The following is a 19,080-nucleotide window of genomic DNA, read 5'->3' on the forward strand; positions in this document are numbered from 1 at the left end:
CTTCCTACACACAAAGAAGCAGCGTCTGAGGGAACCCTGGGCTTTCTGGATAGGGGAGAAGGAAGGTCGGCTGATATATGAAATTCTTCCTAGGTTCTTCTCCTTCTGTAAGGCATAAGGCGGCTAAGGTAAGCTAAGCTTCACAAGGCAGCTAAGAGTACAATAGAGTCATTTTTCCACTGGGGCTGGGTTCTAAAGTTAGTTTCTGAGTTAAATATGTACATGCTGTAACTTCCCTGTTGTTAGAAAAAAGAAGCAGCAGGAAATATTCCTTTCTTCACTGAACTGCTAGACCTGAGGAAGCAGCGGTAGACTATGTCAGGATAAGAGTCTTATGGAATTCTGCACTGGAGTATTGCCCTCCCAGGGAGTCCTCTAAGCATATGAAATCAACAGTGCATCAAGGAGGTAAAGAGATTAAAAGAGTCCTCTCGGCAAGATGGTCGAATAGGAACAGCTCCAGTCCCCAACTCCCAGTGTGAGCGACACAGAAGACCGGTGATTTCTGCATTTTCAACTGAGGTACTGGGGTCATCTCACTAGGGAGTGCTGGACAATCGGTGCTGGTCAGCTGCTGCAGCCCGACCAGCGAGAGCTGAAGCAGGGCGAGAAATCGCCTCACCTGGGAAGTGCAAGGGGGAAGGGAATCCCTTTTCCTAGCCAGGGGAACTGAGACACACAACACCTGGAAAATCGGGTAACTCCCACCCCAATACTACGCTTTAAGCAAACGGGCACACCAGGAGATTATATCCCACACCTGGCCGGGAAGGTCCCACGGCCACGGAGCCTCCCTCATTGCTAGCACAGCAGTCTGCGATCTAAACGCAAGGCAGCAGTGAGGCTGGGGGAGGGATGCCCGCCATTGCTGAGGCTTAAGTAGGTAAACAAAGCCACTGGGAAGCTCAAACTGGGTGGAGCTCACAGCAGCTCAAGGTAACCTGCCTGTCTCTGTAGACTCTACCTCTGGGGACAGGGCACAGCTAAACAACAACAACAACAAAAGCAGCAGAAACCTCTGCAGACAAAAATGACACTGCTGACAGCTTTGAAGAGAGCAGTGGATCTCCCAACACGGAGGTTGAGATCTGAGAAGGGACAGACTGCCTGTTCAAGTGGGTCCCTGACCCCTGAGTAGCCTAACTGGGAGACATCCCCCACTAGGGGCAGTCTGACACTCCACACCTCACAGGCTGGAGTACACCCCTGAGAGGAAGCTTACAAAGTAAGAATCAGACAGGTACACTCGCTGTTCAGCAATATTCTATCTTCTGCAACCTCTGCTGCTGATACCCAGGCAAACAGGGTCTGGAGTGGACCTCAAGCAATCTCCAACAGACCTGCAGCTGAGGGTCCTGACTGTTAGAAGGAAAACTATCAAACAGGAAGGACACCTATACCAAAACCCCATCAGTACGTCATCATCATCAAAGACCAGAGGCAGATAAAACCACAAAGATGGGGAAGAAGCAGGGCAGAAAAGCTGGAAATTCAAAAAATAAGAGCGCATCTCCCCCTGCAAAGGAGCGCAGCTCATCGCCAGCAACGGATCAAAGCTGGTCAGAGAATGACTTTGATGAGATGAGAGAAGAAGGCTTCAGTCCCTCAAACTTCTCAGAGCTAAAGGAGGAATTACATACCCAGCGCAAAGAAACTAAAAGTCTTGAAAAAAGAGTGGAAGAATTGACAGCTAGAATAATTAATGCAGAGAAGGTCATAAACGAAATGACAGAGATGAAAACCATGACACGCGAAATACGTGACAAATGCACAAGCTTCAGTAACCGACTCGATCAACTGGAAGAAAGAATATCAGCGATTGAGGATCAAATGAACGAAACAAAGCAAGAAGAGAAACCAAAAGAAAAAAGAAGAAAAAGAAATGAACAAAGCCTGCAAGAAGTATGGGATTATGTAAAAAGACCAAATCTACATCTGATTGGGGTGCCTGAAAGTGAGGGGGAAAATGGAACCAAGTTGGAAAACACTCTTCAGGATATCATCTAGGAGAACTTCCCCAACCTAGTAGGGCAGGCCAACATTCAAATTCAGGAAATACAGAGAATGCCACAAAGATACTCCTCCAGAAGAGCAACTCCAAGACACATAATTGCCAGATTCACCAAAGTTGAAATGAAGGAAAAAATCTTAAGGGCAGCCAGAGAGAAAGGTCGGGTTACCCACAAAGGGAAGCCCATCAGACTAACAGCAGATCTCTCGGCAGAAACTCTACAAGCCAGAAGAGAGTGGGGGCCAATATTCAACGTTCTTAAAGAAAAGAATTTTCAACCCAGAATTCATATCCAGCCAAACTAAGTTTCATCAGTGAAGGAGAAAGAAAATCTTTTACAGATAAGCAAATGCTTAGAGATTTTGTCACCACCAGGCCTGCCTTACAAGAGACCCTGAAGGAAGCACTAAACATGGAAAGGAACAACCGGTACCAGCCATTGCAAAAACATGCCAAAATGTAAAGATCATCGAGGCTAGGAAGAAACTGCATCAAATAACGAGCAAAATAACCAGTTAATATCATAATGGCAGGATCAAGTTCACACATAACAATATTAACCTTAAATGTTAATGGACTAAATGCTCCAATTAAAAGACACAGACTGGCAAACTGGATCAAGAGCCAAGACCCATCAGTTTGCTGTATTCAGAAGACCCACCTCACATGCAGAGACATACATAGGCTCAAAATAAAGGGATGGAGGAAGATCTACCAAGCAAATGGAGAACAAAAAAAGCAGACATTGCAATCCTAGTCTCTGATAAAACAGACTTTAAACCATCAAAGATCAAAAGAGACAAAGAAGGCCATTACATAATGGTAAAGGGATCAATTCAACAGGAAGAGCTAACTATCCTAAATATATATGCATCCAACATAGGAGCACCCAGAGTCATAAAGCAAGTCCTTAGAGACTTACAAAGAGACTTAGACTCCCATACAATAATAGTAGGAGACTTCAACACTCCACTGTCAACATTAGACAGATCAACGAGACAGTAAGTTAACAAGGATATCCAGGAATTGAACTCATCTCTGCACTAAGTGGACCTAATAGACATCTATAGAACTCTCCACCCCAAATCAACAGAATATACATTCTTCTCAGCACCACATCGCACTTATTCCAAAATTGACCACATAATTGGAAGTAAAGCACTCCTCAGCAAATGTACAAGAACAGAAATTATAACAAACTGTCTCTCAGACCACAGTGCAATCAAACTAGAACTCAGGACTAAGAAACTCAATCCAAACCGCTCAACTACATGGAAACTGAACAACCTGCTCCTGAATGACTACTGGGTACATAACGAAATGAAGGCAGAAATAAAGATGTTCTTTGAAACCAATGAGAACAAAGATACAACATACCAGAATCTCTGGGACACATTTAAAGCAGTGTGTAGAGGGAAATTTATAGCACTAAATGCCCACAAGAGAAAGCCGGAAAGATCTAAAATTGACACTCTAACATCACAATTAAAAGAACTAGAGAGGCAAGAGCAAACACATTCAAAAGCTAGCAGAAGGCAAAAAATAACTAAGATCAGAGCAGAACTGAAGGAGATAGAGACACAAAAATCCCTCCAAAAAATCAATGAATCCAGGAGTTGGTTTTTTGAAAAGATCAACAAAATTGACAGACCACTAGCAAGACTAATAAAGAAGAAAAGAGAGAAGAATCAAATAGACGCAATAAAAAATGATAAAGGGGATATCACCACCGACCCCACAGAAATAAAAACTACCATCAGAGAATACTATAAACACCTCTACGCGAATCAACTAGAAAATCTAGAAGAAATGGATAATTTCCTGGACACTTACACTCTCCCAAGACTAAACCAGGAAGAAGTTGAATCCCTGAATAGACCAATAGCAGGCTCTGAAATTGAGGCAATTATTAATAGCCTACCAACCAAAAAAAGTCCAGGACCAGATGGATTCACAGCTGAATTCTACCAGAGGTACAAGGAGGAGCTGGTACCATTCCTTCTGAAACTATTCCAATCAATAGAAAAAGAGGGAATCCTCCCTAACTCATTTTATGAGGCCAACATCATCCTGATACCAAAGCCTGGGAGAGACACAACATAAAAATAGAATTTTAGACCAATATCCCTGATGAACATCGATGCAAAAATCCTCAATAAAATACTGGCAAACCGGATTCAGCAGCACATCAAAAAGCTTATCCACCATGATCAAGTGGGCTTCATCCCTGGGATGCAAGGCTGGTTCAACATTCGCAAATCAATAAACGTAATCCAGCATATAAACAGAACCAAAGACAAGAACCACATGATTATCTCAATAGATGCAGAAAAGGCTTTTGACAAAATTCAACAGCCCTTCATGCTAAAAACGCTCAATAAATTCGGTATTGATGGAACGTACCTCAAAATAATAAGAGCTATTTATGACAAACCCACAGCTAATATCATACTGAATGGGCAAAAACTGGAAAAATTCCCTTTGAAAACTGGCACAAGACAGGGATGCCCTCTCTCACCACTCCTATTCAACATAGTCTTGGAAGTTCTGGCTAGGGCAATCAGGCAAGAGAAAGAAATCAAGGGGATTCAGTTAGGAAAAGAAGAAGTCAAATTGTCCCTGTTTGCAGATGACATGATTGTATATTTAGAAAACCCCATTGTCTCAGCCCAAAATCTCCTTAAGCTGATAAGCAACTTCAGCAAAGTCTCAGGATACAAAATTAATGTGCAAAAATCACAAGCATTCTTATACACCAGTAACAGACAAACAGAGAGCCAAATCATGAATGAACTTCCATTCACAATGGCTTCAAAGAGAATAAAATACCTAGGAATCCAACTTACAAGGGATGTAAGGACCTCTTCAAGGAGAACTACAAACCACTGCTCAGTGAAATCAAAGAGGACACAACAAATGGAAGAACATACCATGCTCATGGATAGGAAGAATCAATATCGTGAAAATGGCCATACTGCCCAAGGTGATTTATAGATTCAATGCCATCCCCATCAAGCTACCAATGACTTTCTTCACAGAATTGGAAAAAACGGCTTTAAAGTTCATATGGAAACAAAAAAGAGCCCACATTGCCAAGACAATCCTAAGTCAAAAGAACAAAGCTGGAGGCATCACGCTACCTGACTTCAAACTATACTACAAGGCTACAGTAACCAAAACAGCATGGTACTGGTACCAAAACAGAGATATAGACCAATGGAACAGAACACAGTCCTCAGAAATAATACCACACATCTACAGCCATCTGATCTTTGACAAACCTGAAAGAAACAAGAAATGGGGAAAGGATTCCCTATTTAATAAATGGTGCTGGGAAAATTGGCTAGCCATAAGTAGAAAGGTGAAACTGGATTGTTTCCTTACTCCTTACATGAAAATTAATTCAAGATGGATTAGAGACTTAAATGTTAAACCTAATACCATAAAAACCCTAGAAGAAAACCTAGGTAGTACCATTCAGGACATAGGCATGGGCAAGGACTTCATGTCTAAAACACCAAAAGCAACGGCAACAAAAGCCAAAATTGACAAATGGGATCTAATTAAACTAAAGAGCTTCTGCACAGCAAAAGAAACTACCATCAGAGTGAACAGGCAACCTACAGAATGGGAGAAAATTTTTGCAATCTACTCATCTGACAAAGGGCTGATATCCAGAACCTACAAAGAACTCAAACAAATTTACAAGAAAAAAACAAACAACCCCATCAAAAAATGGGCAAAGGATATGAACAGACATTTCTCAAAAGACATTCATACAGCCAACAGACACATGAAAAAATGCTCATCATCACTGGCCATCAGAGAGATGCAAATCAAAACCACAATGAGATACCATCTCACACCAGTTAGAATGGCAATCATTAAAAAGTCAGGAAACAACAGGTGCTGGAGAGGATGTGGAGAAATAGGAACACTTTTACACTGTTGGTGGGATTGTAAACTAGTTCAACCATTATGGAAAAGAATATGGCAATTCCTCAAGGATCTAGAACTAGATGTACCATATGACCCAGCCATCTCACTACTGGTTATATACCCAAAGGATTATAAATCATGCTGCTATAAAGACACATGCACACGTATGTTTATTGCGGCACTATTCACAATAGCAAAGACTTGGAATCAACCCAAATGTCCCTCAGTGACAGACTGGATTAAGAAAATGTGGCACATATACACCATGGAATACTATGCAGCCGTAAAAAAGGATGAGTTTGCATCCTTTGTAGGGACATGGATGCAGCTGGAAACCATCATTCTTAGCAAACTATCACAAGAACAGAAAACCAAACACCGCATGTTCTCACTCATAGGTGGGAAGTGAACAATGAGATCACTTGGACTCGGGAAGGGGAACATCACACATCGGGGCCTATCATGGGGAGGGGGGAAGGGGGAGGGATTGCATTGGGAGTTATATCTGATATAAATGACGAATTGATGGGTGCTGACGAGTTGATGGGTGCAGCACACCAACATGGCACAAGTATACATATGTAACAAACCTGCACGTTATGCACATGTACCCTAGAACTTAAAGTATAATAATAATAATAATAAAAAGAGATTAAAAGAAATCAATGTTATGCTCTATTTCATTCAGTTAAAGAAAATAAAAACCCAGAGATAAAGGTTCCAAAGGAAACATTATTGGGTAAAATAAATAAGTAAACAGACAAATGGAGAGTTTGGACAGTGTAAGTAGTTGCATATTTAATTTAGAGTAGAAAACAAACTCAAAAGTAATCTATATCTAAACAAGCAAACAAACAAAGCACAGCAATTGATCAGAAAAGATCAAAGAAGCATTAAAAAGAAATCTGCTTTAAAATAGTAAAATGCATTGCTGTCCACTGCTAGTTCACCAAAAATGAGAGATATCCAACAACATATACACAACTGCAATTTTTTGATGTATACATTACATATGGGCTCAAAGAGCTTCAGTTTGGGGGAGACTTTTAATGTTATACTCTGCAATTAAGTCTTTATCATCATTTATTTCATTTAATCCACAAACATGTATACCTTTGTATGCTGAGCATTCCACTAGATACTTTGAAGAATCTTAACATAGCTCTCACAGAGCCCTCAATTTTGAGGATAACACATAAAAAGAAAAAAAGATTTTGTTATATCATGCTATAAACAAAGTATAAACCATGGCTGCGCAGCAAGAAGAAAGCAGCTATAACTTACCAAGCATTATTATGTAAAGGTCTTTACTCACTTGTAAACAAAGTTATTGTTTAATATTACATTTAATTGAATCTAGGACACCAGTGATTGTAGGATGCATCGTTACTGCATGTACCACTAAGAGAGAAAAAATCATGACGACTGTAACTGTAAGAGTGTAAGATGCTTCCTGATTTCAGAGATGTTAAAACATACCTCTAAGTGTACCACTTAGAAGATTTAATTACTTTAAATGCTTACATGAGAAAAACAAAAAATTAAAAATTATTGATCAGACTTTCCATTTTTAAAAGACAGAAAAAGAAGATATTAAACCCAAAGCAAGAAGATGAGGCAATAATAAATATAAGAGCAGAACTTGATGAAACATAAAACTGAAGAAACACAGAAAGAATTCAATGAAACTAGATGTTGACTCTTTGAAATATCAATAAAATTTGTGAATTTCTAGCAAGGCTAAAAAACATGACAAAAAATGATTGAAAGGATGGGCTCACATCCATAATCCCAGCACTTTGACAGGCTAAAATGGGAGGATTGCATAAGCCCAGGAGTTTGAGATCAGCCTGGGAAACACAGTAAGACCCTGTCTCTATGAAAAAATTAAAAAATGAGCCAGGCATGGTTGTTTATGTCTGTAGTTCCAGCTACTCGGGGGGCTGAGGTAGGAGGATTGCTTGAACCTAGAAGGTTGAAGCTGCAGTGAGCCATCATCACGTCAATGCACTTCAACCTGGGCAACAGAAGAAGACCCTGTCTCAGAAAAAAAAAAAAGAGTGAAAGATAGGGAATCACTATAGGGCCTAGAAGCATTAAATTATATTAAATGAATAATAACTATTAAAAATAACTGTATGCCAATATTTGTGGTAATTTAAATAAACATATTCCTTGAATAAAATATTTTCATAATGAAAATAAAAAGAAATTGATACTGACTTCATAGCTACTGAAAAACTGAATGTGTAATTAAAACTTTCCCAAAGGGAAAACTACAGACTCTGCCAACTTTACAGAATTTATTAAATATTTGAATTTTATCAAATATTTAAGAAATAAATGATGTTAGTACTACCTAAATTCTTCCAATAAACAAAGGAGGGAACACTTACTATCTTATTTAATGAGGCCAGCATTATCCTCATACTAAAACCAAATAAAGACAATGCAAGAAAATAAAACTAAAGAACATCCTTTATGATCACAGAAGTAAAAATATTTACCAAAAACACAGCAACTTACAAAAATAATGATCAAGTGGGATTATCCTAAGATACAAGGTTGGTTTAAAAGTTGGAAATCAAGCCGGGCGTGGTGGCTCATGCCTGTAATCCCAGCACTTTGGGAGGCCGAGGCGGGTGGATCACGAGGTCAGGAAATCGAGACCATCCTGGTTAACATGGTGAAACCCCGTCTCTACTAAAAATACAAAAAATTAGCCGGGTGTAGTGGTGCGTGCCTGTAGTCCCAGCTACTCGGAGGCTGAGGCAGGAGAATGCCGTGAACCCAGGAGGCAGAGCTTGCAGTGAGCCGAGATGGTGCCACTGCACTCCAGCCTGGGTGACAAAGCGAGACTCTGTCTCAAAAAGCAAACAAACAAACAAACAAAAAGTTGGAAATCAATCAATGTAATTCACCACAGTAACAACAAAAAGGAGAAAAATATTATTATTTCAACAAATGCAGAAGAAATGAAGAAATTCAATATCCATTAACAATAAATACTCCCAACAATTTAGAAATAGAAATAAACTTCCTCAGTGTACTAAAGGGTACCTATAAAAAATCTATCTCTAACATCATTCATAATATAACAAAACTGCATGGTTTCCTCTGAAGATTAGAAACAGGGCATAGATGTTCATTCTCACCACTTTCATTCAACATTTTACTGGTGATAACTAGCCAATGCAACAAGGCAAGAAAATAAAATATAAAGCATACAGATTAGAAGAGAAGTAGTAAAACTGTCTTTATTCATAGATCACATAATCATTACAGGACAATCCTAAGCAATCTACAAAAAAGCTATTAGCACTAATAAATTGATTTAGCAAGGTCACAAGCTATAAGGTAAATACACAAAAATCAATTGCATTTCTAGTTCTGTATGGAAAATGAATTTTAAAATATTATTTATGATAATATCAAAAAACATAAAATACTCAGTGAAAATTTTAACAAAATATGTATAAGACCTATAGCTAGAAAAATACAAAATATTGCTGAGAAAAATTACATAAGAGCTAAATAAGTGGAAGCCTCAATATAGAAAAAGAAGAACAGAATTTGAAGTACCACCTAGCCAGTGATAAGTTTAACAATTTTTCCCCCTTTGATTCCTTGACTTGGAGGGAAAACTTGGAAACAGGCATCGGCACAGAGATAACTTCAAAAATCCTCTAGTTCAGACTTGGGGAGAATGAAAAGGATCTCTGGTAGTGACAGGGCTGCAGTGGAGAGCCCAAAGTTACTAAAACCTCTGAGGCAGGGGAAATTTCCTCACCAATGGTGATATAAATACGCCTGGCTTGGCTTTGGACATGGGTGCCATCAGAGAAAGCACATGGCAGAGCACAGTAAATAAAAACCCATCTTTCAGGCTAGAAGGCTAAAAAGGGAAGCCATGGGAAACTAAAAACAGGGGAGAGGAGCTCAGAAAAGCAGCTCCATAAAGCTGTTTCTGATTTTCTGGCTCACGCCCAAGCTGTCTATGCATGGATTTCATCCTAAACATCACACCAAAGAGGCTGAGAACTGAACTGAGGAACAGACCATCATTCAAGTCTCAGACTGGCCACTAGGTGGCACACATATGGGACAGATCTGAATAGCACCGCAAAGGCATTAACAACAAAACCGACATTAAAACAACACTCATAAAAGGCTGGTTGGAACTTTAAGCCTGAATTGAAATTGGTAAATTGCCCGCTAACACAAAAATACTAACATTCTCCATAGGATTCAAACAAGACTCAGAGTCTTATAACATAATAATAAAATTTTCTAGAATACAGTACAAGTACCCGGCACACAAAGAACTAGAAAAAAAAAAAAAAATCTTAACCTTGTACGGAAAAGGGAATCAGCAGATGTCAATATCAAGACAACGTGGATATTGAAATTACCTACTTAAGGCTATGTCAGATATTATAAAAATGCTCTAAGTAAGGGTGAACACTCCTAAAATGAATGAAAAGACAAAAAAAGTCTTACAGAAAAAGATGTAAAGAAGGACCAAATAAAAATTTTCAAAGTGAAAAACACAATTACCAAAAACACTAGAAAAACAAAAGCAAACAATAAATCCCCCAAACCTCACAGGATAGGCTCCATACCAGAATGGAGATCATAGAGCAGCAGTCCTCAACCTTTTTGGCACCAGAAACCGGTTTCATGGAAGACAATTTTTCCATGGGTGGGAATGAGGGGGAAGGATAATTTCTGGATGAAACTGTTGCACCTCAGATAGGCCAGCAGGCACTGTATAGACTCTCATAAGGAGCAGGCAGCCTCGATCCCTCACATGCATAGTTCACAATAGGGTTCCTCTTCCTAGGAGAATCTAATGCTGCAGCTGATCTGACAGGAGGCGGAGCTCAGGCAGTAATTCTCATGCTCACTACTTCCCCCTACAACCTCTGGCTCATCTGCTGTGTGGCCTGGTTCCTAACAGTCTGGAGACTGGTTTGGTTTGGAGGTTGGGGACCCTGTCATAGAGGAAGGAGTCAATGAATTTGACAAATAAATAAGACACTATTTGTGTCATTGGAGATTCAGAAAGAGGAGAGAAAGAGGAAAGTTCAGAAACAATGTGTAAAGAAATAATGGCTAACAATTTCTTAAATTTGGCAAAAGATATAAAACTACAGAATCAGGAAGCTCAGAGAACCCTAAATAGGATAAACACAAACATCATAACCAAATTGCTGAAAACTAAAGACAGAAGGAAAATATTGAAACCACTCAGAGGAAAAATAACACATTACTTAGAGGGGAACAATCTATTCAAGTGACAGAGAATTTCTCAACAGAAAGAATGGAGGCCAGAGTGAATGGGACAACCACTTTAACTAGCATGTACAAATACCTCTTACAACTAAATAAGAAGACTGACAACATCTGTCTCTCAAAAAAAGGGAAAAGATTTGAACAGTTAAACAAATGTCCAAATATCACATGAAAATTTGCTCATTGTGAAATGATGTTGCTGATACAAGCTAAAATCATAATAAAACACTATTGTATACCCTTTGAAATAAAGACTGATAACACCAAGGGCTAGCAATTATGTGGAAGAATTGTAACTCTCATACATTGCTGGTGAAAATGTAAAATGGTACAACTTTGGAAAACACTACATTTAGCTCTTAGTATTGATAAAATGTGGTGAATTAAGTCTATCTTCTAAGATAGGTGTCAACAAACTATAGCTCACAAGTCAAATGTTGCCTATAGACTGTTTCAGCATGGCCTGTGAGCTAAGAATGGTTTTTATATTTTTAAAGAGTTGTAAAAAAAATATGCTTCAGAGACCGTACGTGATTTGAAAATCTTAAAAAAATATTTACTCTCTGGCTTTTTAAGGAAAAAGTTTACTAACCATTTTTGAAAGTCAGTGGCTTTCAAACTTTTAAACTTTTGTACCATAAACTGCAGAAAGAAATACATTATACCCCAAACCAACAGCCAGTCGATAAGTCTGTCTGTTTATCTATCTATCTATCTACAACTGAAATAAAAGTTTCCAAAATTAGTGGCCCTTATTACATTGTACCCTTCCTTTCTTTTCCCTTCCCTTCCCTATCCTATCCTATGCCATTCTTTTTTTAAAAAAAAATACTGGTCACAATCTACTAAATTATTTTAATAAACAATTACTAAAGAGGCTCAACCCATCATTTGAAAAACACTAACAATATTGAAACTGTCTGGACAGAGGGAGGGAGGGAACAAAAGAACAAAGGGACTAAAATGGCGCATTTCCGGGTTCTTCATTGTCAACTTTCCCGCGCCCTGGAAAGACACAGGTCAACTGCGCAGGCGCAGTCTGACGTCTGACGGAGAAAATCGAAACCCAACTAGCCACGCCTACCGCCCCGCCCCTGACCCGCCTATGTCCCGCCCACTGCCCTCCCACTCCCAGGCCCAGGACACAAAAGCCGCTCCCGGCGGGCACACGGCGCGAACTTCCCCGGCCCTTCCTCCTAAGCGGGACCCAGGAACCTCCTCCCACAGCGCTGGAGCGACTTCCTCGGCCTCTGCCACCAGAGACCGGTGAGCCTCGCTTCCTCTTTCTTTACATTGGCTACCTAATAAAGTTTCCTTTTTTATCTTGCCTACTTGCCTTTTCCTCTGGCGCCGGCTCTAGTGGTCGCATAAAACAAATCAGAAACCAACTTAAAGAAAGTTGCATTTAAAACCAACTTAAATACATTGAAAACATGTATTCTTTTACCTAGAATAGTCTCTGTTTGTGAGCCAGTTAGTAATGCAATGCTGATTTATTTTCTTTATAACCTTTGTCTCTTCTGTTTCTCTACCCTTTACAAAATCCCTCTTTTAAAAATTTCTGTTCATTGATTTTTCCTTTGTATTCTCCTGTTTTCTTAATCCTATTTCTGACACATTTAACATACAGACTCCATGCAGAGACTGTGGCAGATAACCCCACTCTCTCAGGTCTACGCATATTAGGGTTTAGTTAAGTTTCTGAATGCTCCTTTTTGCAATATGCTTGTACAACAAGAATTTTCTTTACTTGTTTGAGAGAAGTTACTGTGAAGGTTTTATTTCTAATGATGTGTTGCAATAAAATGGTATCCTAGTGCAGTCATGAAAAAATAAATAACCTCCCAATTCATTCTCTTGCTGAAAGTAGAGAGGAAAACATTCAGGGTTCCATCTCTGTACATGTTTAATTGAATCAACCTAAATGACCATCAATGGTAGACTGGATAAAGAAAATGTGGCACATATACACCACAGAATACAATGCAGCCATGAAAAAGAATGAGATCATGTCCTTTGCAGCAACATGGATGGAGCTGAAGGCCATTATCCTTAGCAAACTAACACAGGAACAGAAAACCAAATACAACAGGTTCTCACTTATAAGTGGAAGCTAAATGATGAGAACACATGGACACGTACAAGGGAACAACACACACTAGGGCCTTTCAAGGGTAGAGGGAGAGGATCAGGAAAAGTAACTAGTGGGTACTAGACTTAATACCTGGGTGATAAAATAATCCATACAACAAATTCCCATGCTACAAGTTTACCTATTTAACAAACCTGTAATTGTACCCCTGAATTTAAAAGTTAAAAAAATTTTGGTGTTCAGATACAAAGCACGAAAATCTAGACTCAGTGGAAAAATTATTTTTAGTCTCTCTCACATCTTCATGAAACTTTCAGAAATATTTTTTTAAAGAATATAGTACTCACTGGCACAAATTTATTATCACAAGTGTTTATAAAATATTCAACCAAATAAATAGCTCCTAAGTATGAAACATTTTTTCTTCCTGGTAACTGACTGAAAAGAGAAAATTTGGCAAGAATAGAAAGACCAGAATTAAGCTCCTCCACAAGCATGAGCATGCTGGCCACCACATATCCCGTCTATCACCTCTAGATCAGTGATTCTCAGCTGACAGGGATCTTGCATCCTCTCCCAACCCCAACCAGGGAACATCTAGCAATGGATGAAGATATTTTGGTGGTCACAACTGGGAAGTTACTACTGGTAGCTAGTGGATGTCACTAAACATCCTACAATGCATAGGAGAGCCCCCTGAAACAAAGAATTATCTGGCCCCAAATGTCAACAGGGCCAAGGTTAAGAAAGCATGCCTTAGCATTATAGATTTCCAGACAACTGAAGCAACAGATGTGTTCCCATTCTTGAATTAGATACTGATATTGCCCACAAAACCTAGAATTAGAAGGGAATAAATTATGTTATATTAACAGTTCATGTAAGGTACCTTTTGGAAGAAAACTGGGTAAGGGGCAATTCAGGCAACTACTAATAAGTTCCTAGAAGGAAAACACATTTTAGACATTTTCATTTCCATCATAGCCAGTGTTAGCATGTGTAATGGGTTTCAGCTTTCCAGGCAGATAAATGATTGGAACTGAAGTCAGACTAGACTGCCTACACCAACTACAGGAGTAAATTTCCCAAGAGCTAAATGAGTTTCAGATATGAGGCTTCTGGTGACTTTAATAAGCATAGCAACTCTTACGGACACTTTTTTAAGGTGGTCACAAAGTTGAAACCAGATGTATCTCTAGAACAGCTGACGAGGCCTAGTCATTACAGAGGATATTTTTACAGTAACAGGCAAGTGGAACTATTTCAACATCAAAGCGACAATTTAGAAGAAGTATACTCACTGGCCCTCATGACAGACATACCAAAATTAGAAAAAGACACCCAAAGACACCATTACCTCTGTAAGTGTACTTGCATTACAGCATAATCTTTACTGACATGAATACATGGAAGTCTGCTTCCAAATGCAAATATAAAACCTAATTGTTCAAACTAAGTATTTTATGAATATTGTTGAGGCCAAGGTTTTTGAAAAGGCCTTTCACTGAAGGCTTAGTCAATTGGTTGGGACTCTGGCCAAACCATCCATAGATACTGCTGATTTTCATATGTGTAATTCTTGAACAGCACTATACCACTGTACATTTCTAAACATAGAAACTTCCAGAAAAAATTCCCAGGGACAAATACTAACCACCAATCTGTGATAAAAATCTCTTCATTTGCCTCTTCCATTGCATTTGCCACATCTTCAAAATATCCTTTGGCATTAACATACCTGAAAGACAAGTTTATTGTTCCTTTTTGTTATTAAAAAAGAAAAGAAAAGAAACTTATGGTAAAGCAAAACATGGAAGCCACTGCCTAGAGTCTCCACATAACACATAATCATCATTGACTTTGTGTACCTGCAAAACAAGGATTGAAAATACCATTTCCTCTGCTGCCTAGGAAGGGCAGTAAGTGGTAAGCAGCCTGATTTTTCTCTGCTTAGAGAACAACAAATTTATTGAGCTTCATCATCATAAGGAGCCAGATGAATTCTCCTGTCCTGTTGAACTTACATACAGTTTTTCTTCTGAGACTGAAAACAAATTAGCTTCCAATCCACGGGTAGAAAAACATACTAAGCATGACTTTATTTAAAAGAAATATCTAGCAAGTAAATGCTTTTTCCTAAATTAGGGCTAATGACTTAAATAAACCTTCCATTTGCATCATTAAAGAAATGTATGAAGTTAGCTTTAAAATTCAAACTTCAAACTCTAAAGCTAGCTAAGTTCACTGTGAAAAATCTTAAAAGCAACAATTGAAAAACTAATATATAATCAGGTAGTCCCATAATTATCACAAAAAGAGAAGCCTTGTTAAGTATAATGCATAATCTTTCACAGTTTTGAAAATTGATTCCAGGTGAATTTAGGACAGTGTAATATTAGATGCTAGGACTGCCTTGGCAGGCTTAGAGCAGTAATAACTAACTTACCATTTAGCTAAAGCATTCTCTTGGATAGCAGCATATGACCCAAATCGATGATCTTTGAGAAAGTTGGTGCCATGTTTCTGGATGAATTCTTCTATAGCCCCTCCCCACCAACGAGCATGTCTATAGCTGTTGCATTTTAAAATAAGTGTCCTTTAAAGAGAAAGCAGAAAGTTGAAAAGAATGGTCACTTTGTTCTATCTCATGCTCTTTTTTATTTGGTAGTATACCAAACATAAACTGAAAATTTTAGACAACATGAAGAAAGCAGGCATTTAACATTTTTTAGTAGTATTTCTAGAAATATATTCAATATAACAAAAATAAATGTTCAGGTTACTTACTCATTAACTCATGCAAACATGCATAAAGGTACTTACCATAGACCTAGAGCTGCGTGCTAGGCCATGAGGAGGATAAAGAAAGAGGGGTAAGGTGAGGATCTACTTTTAAGTGTTAGTTAGAGAGCTGTTGGCTCCTGTAGAGCAGTGGTCCCCAACTTTTTTTGGCACCAGGGACAGGCTTGTGGAAGGCAATTTTTCCACAGATGATAGGGGTTAGTTTCAAGATGAAACTGTTCCACCTCAGGTCATCACGAGGTGACATGATTCTCATGAGGAGCGCGCAGCCCAGATCCCGCCCATGTGCAATCCACAATAGGGTTGTGATGAGCTCCTGTGAGATGTGATGCCGTGGCTGATCTGACAGGAGGCCGCAACTCAGGTGGTAATGCTCCCTCACCCACTGCTCACCTTCTGCTGTGCGGTGCAGTTCTGAATAGGCCATGGACTGGTACCCCGAGGGGGTTGGGGATCTCTGCTCTAGAGGACACTTCCCTTTGTGCCCTCTAGTATCCATTCCCTCAGCTTCTGGAAATATCATCCCAATTGTGCTTCGTGACAGCCATCCCTTCTCTTCAACAAAGCTAAGCAAAATGGCATATTCCATCTTCCTGGTCCCAGAAGGTGATTCTGGCATGAATATGTTGTGCATTTTCTGTTTCATTAATCGTGGGAAAACTGTTCTTTTTTGTTTGTTTGTTTTGTTTTTTGAGACGGAGTTTTGCTCTTGTTGCCCAGGCTGGAGTGCAATGGCATGATCTTGGCTCACTGCAACCTCCACCTCCCGGGTTCAAGTGATTCTCCTGTCTCAGCCTCCCAAGTAGCTGGGATTACAGGCATGTACCTCCATGGCCCAGCTAATTTTGTATTTTTAGTGGAGAAGGGTTTCTCCATGTTGGTCAGGCTAGTCTTGAACTCCCAAACCTCTGGTGATCTGCCTGCCTCGGCCTCCCAAAGTGCTGGGATTACAGACATGAGCCACCGTGCTGGCTTTTTTTTTTTTTTTTTTTTTTTTTTTGAGATGGAGTCTTATTCTGTCACCAGGCTGGAGTGCAGTGGTGCAATCTCGGCTCATTGCAACCTCTGCCTCCTGGGTTCAAGCAGTTCTCCTGCATCAGCCTCACAAGTAGCTCGGACTACAGGCAAGCACCACCATGCCTGGCTAATTTTTGTATTTTTAGTAGTGACAGGGTTTCACCATATTGGCCAGGCTGGTCTCAAACTCCTGACCTTGTGATCCGCCCACCTTGGCCTCCCAAAGTGCTGGGATTACAGGCGTGAGCTACCACGCCTGGCCAGGAAAACTGTTCTTTTGCAATAATAATCAATTAAACATTGATATCAGAAAAAAAAGGATACTCATGTACATTTGTTCATCTATTCCTATAATAAATGGACATGAGTATCCTTTCAGCCATTCATGAGCAAATGTGAGGACTTGCTCAGGAATGCCAGGAGGGACTCTCTTGCTTCCACAGAATTTGGTGTGAGTGTGGGAGGTGGCCATCTTGCTACTACGAATCAGTCACGCTCAACATGGCTGATAAGTTCTCTTCGGTATAAGCCAGTTTGCTTTAGATTTTTCTGTCACTCATAACTAAACGATCCTAAACCCTTACAGAGTTATAAATGCTAAAAAAAAAAAAAAAAAAAAAAAAAAATTCAAAGTGGATTCCAGAGAGTTTTTTCTTAATGCCAAGTGTCAGAATTCTGCCTACTACTAAGAGGGAAAAATAAGTTATCCAAATTTGAAGTTTGAAGGAAAACAGAGTGTTGGAGCCAGCTGTATCCCTGCCATGTAGGCAGAAATCTACCACCATCCCAATGTAAGAAGACTATGGGTGAGGAGGGAGGTTGCTTTTTTGAGGAAATGCAATGATCCTGATGAGAAGCAGGGAAGGGGGCTGTGTTCACAGATTCTAAAAGAATTATTTATAAAGCTCAACCGTGTCCAAACTGCTTTCCTCAATATGTCAGAGGTAGATGCTGGCTTTTGTCTGAAAGTCATGAAGCCAGGGAGAGGCTGCTGCTGCTGAGCTGTGAAGACAGGGGAGGAGAGACATGGTGGAGCTGAGAGGAGTGAAGCATCCCCATTGCATGTGGTAAAGGAGGCACGGATTTCTAGGGATGAAGACAAGAGGGCACAGGAGGTGCCTGGGCTTGACCCATCCTGCAAGCACTACTCCAATTGAGCTAAAAGGCCTCTGAAAAACAGTTACGAGAAGACTTTACAGAAGAGACGAGTAACAAGATAAGACATTATTACAGGATGTGAGTCAGAATCAAGAGGCGGGGGGAAAAGAACTATTCCAACCATGGACATAAGAAAAGCAAAGAGAAAGAGGCAAGAAAAAAATGCTGCCTCCATAGAACCTGCAAGGCATATTAGGGAGGAATTTCAAATAAACGCAGGAAAATAAATGCCCTTCAAAAATAAGTGGGGACATTTGGCCTTATTTGATAAAATCATGGAGGGATCTTACACCAGGAAGGAAGGTAATGAAACCTGGATGTGAATGGCCTCATCTGGCATTGACATACGAGTAAGCGAGGGTGGGAAATGCAGATGAAGTGGCCGATAAAGTAAGGGACCAGTGAGAACTGTGGCCAGACTTCTGTGGCTCACTGTGAAACAGGAATGCAGGAGGAAGGTGTAATGGCAGCACCATTATATTTCCAGTCACAATCTTAAAAGTCCCATTCTCATAGAATATCATCAGGAAGTTCAGCATCTTTTTATACACATATACATACACACACACACACACACACAAACGTAAATTAGTAAGGGAATATGAAGCTATGTTGTGTATGTGTACAGGGAGAAATGCATATATATTCATATACATGATGGTGAATGAACTATATAGAGACAAATGGATATATATGTATAAAGACACACATACATGATATAACTACAATCTTCCAGAAAGATCACATACACATGTACTCACTAATA

The 19,080-nt window shown here is 39.6% G+C and overlaps 1 protein-coding gene across 6 annotated transcripts in view; it reads right to left on the minus strand.

Annotated features, from left to right (window-relative positions):
* PLD1 (phospholipase D1) overlaps positions 1-19,080 on the minus strand; it is a 228,099-nt gene that overhangs the window by 104,654 nt on the left and 104,365 nt on the right. For all 6 annotated transcript variants that reach the window (XM_033211713.1, XM_033211717.1, XM_033211715.1 and 3 more), the window contains exons 10-11: positions 15,784-15,933; positions 14,992-15,075 (exon numbers count right to left, since the gene is read on the minus strand). In XM_033211713.1, coding sequence (XP_033067604.1) covers positions 14,992-15,075; positions 15,784-15,933 — 234 coding nt within the window. The remainder of the gene's footprint in view (positions 1-14,991; positions 15,076-15,783; positions 15,934-19,080) is intronic.

Source organism: Trachypithecus francoisi, unplaced genomic scaffold (genome assembly GCF_009764315.1).
Source record: "Trachypithecus francoisi isolate TF-2019V2 unplaced genomic scaffold, Tfra_2.0 Lachesis_group0, whole genome shotgun sequence".
Classification (NCBI taxonomy): Eukaryota; Metazoa; Chordata; class Mammalia; order Primates; family Cercopithecidae; genus Trachypithecus; species Trachypithecus francoisi.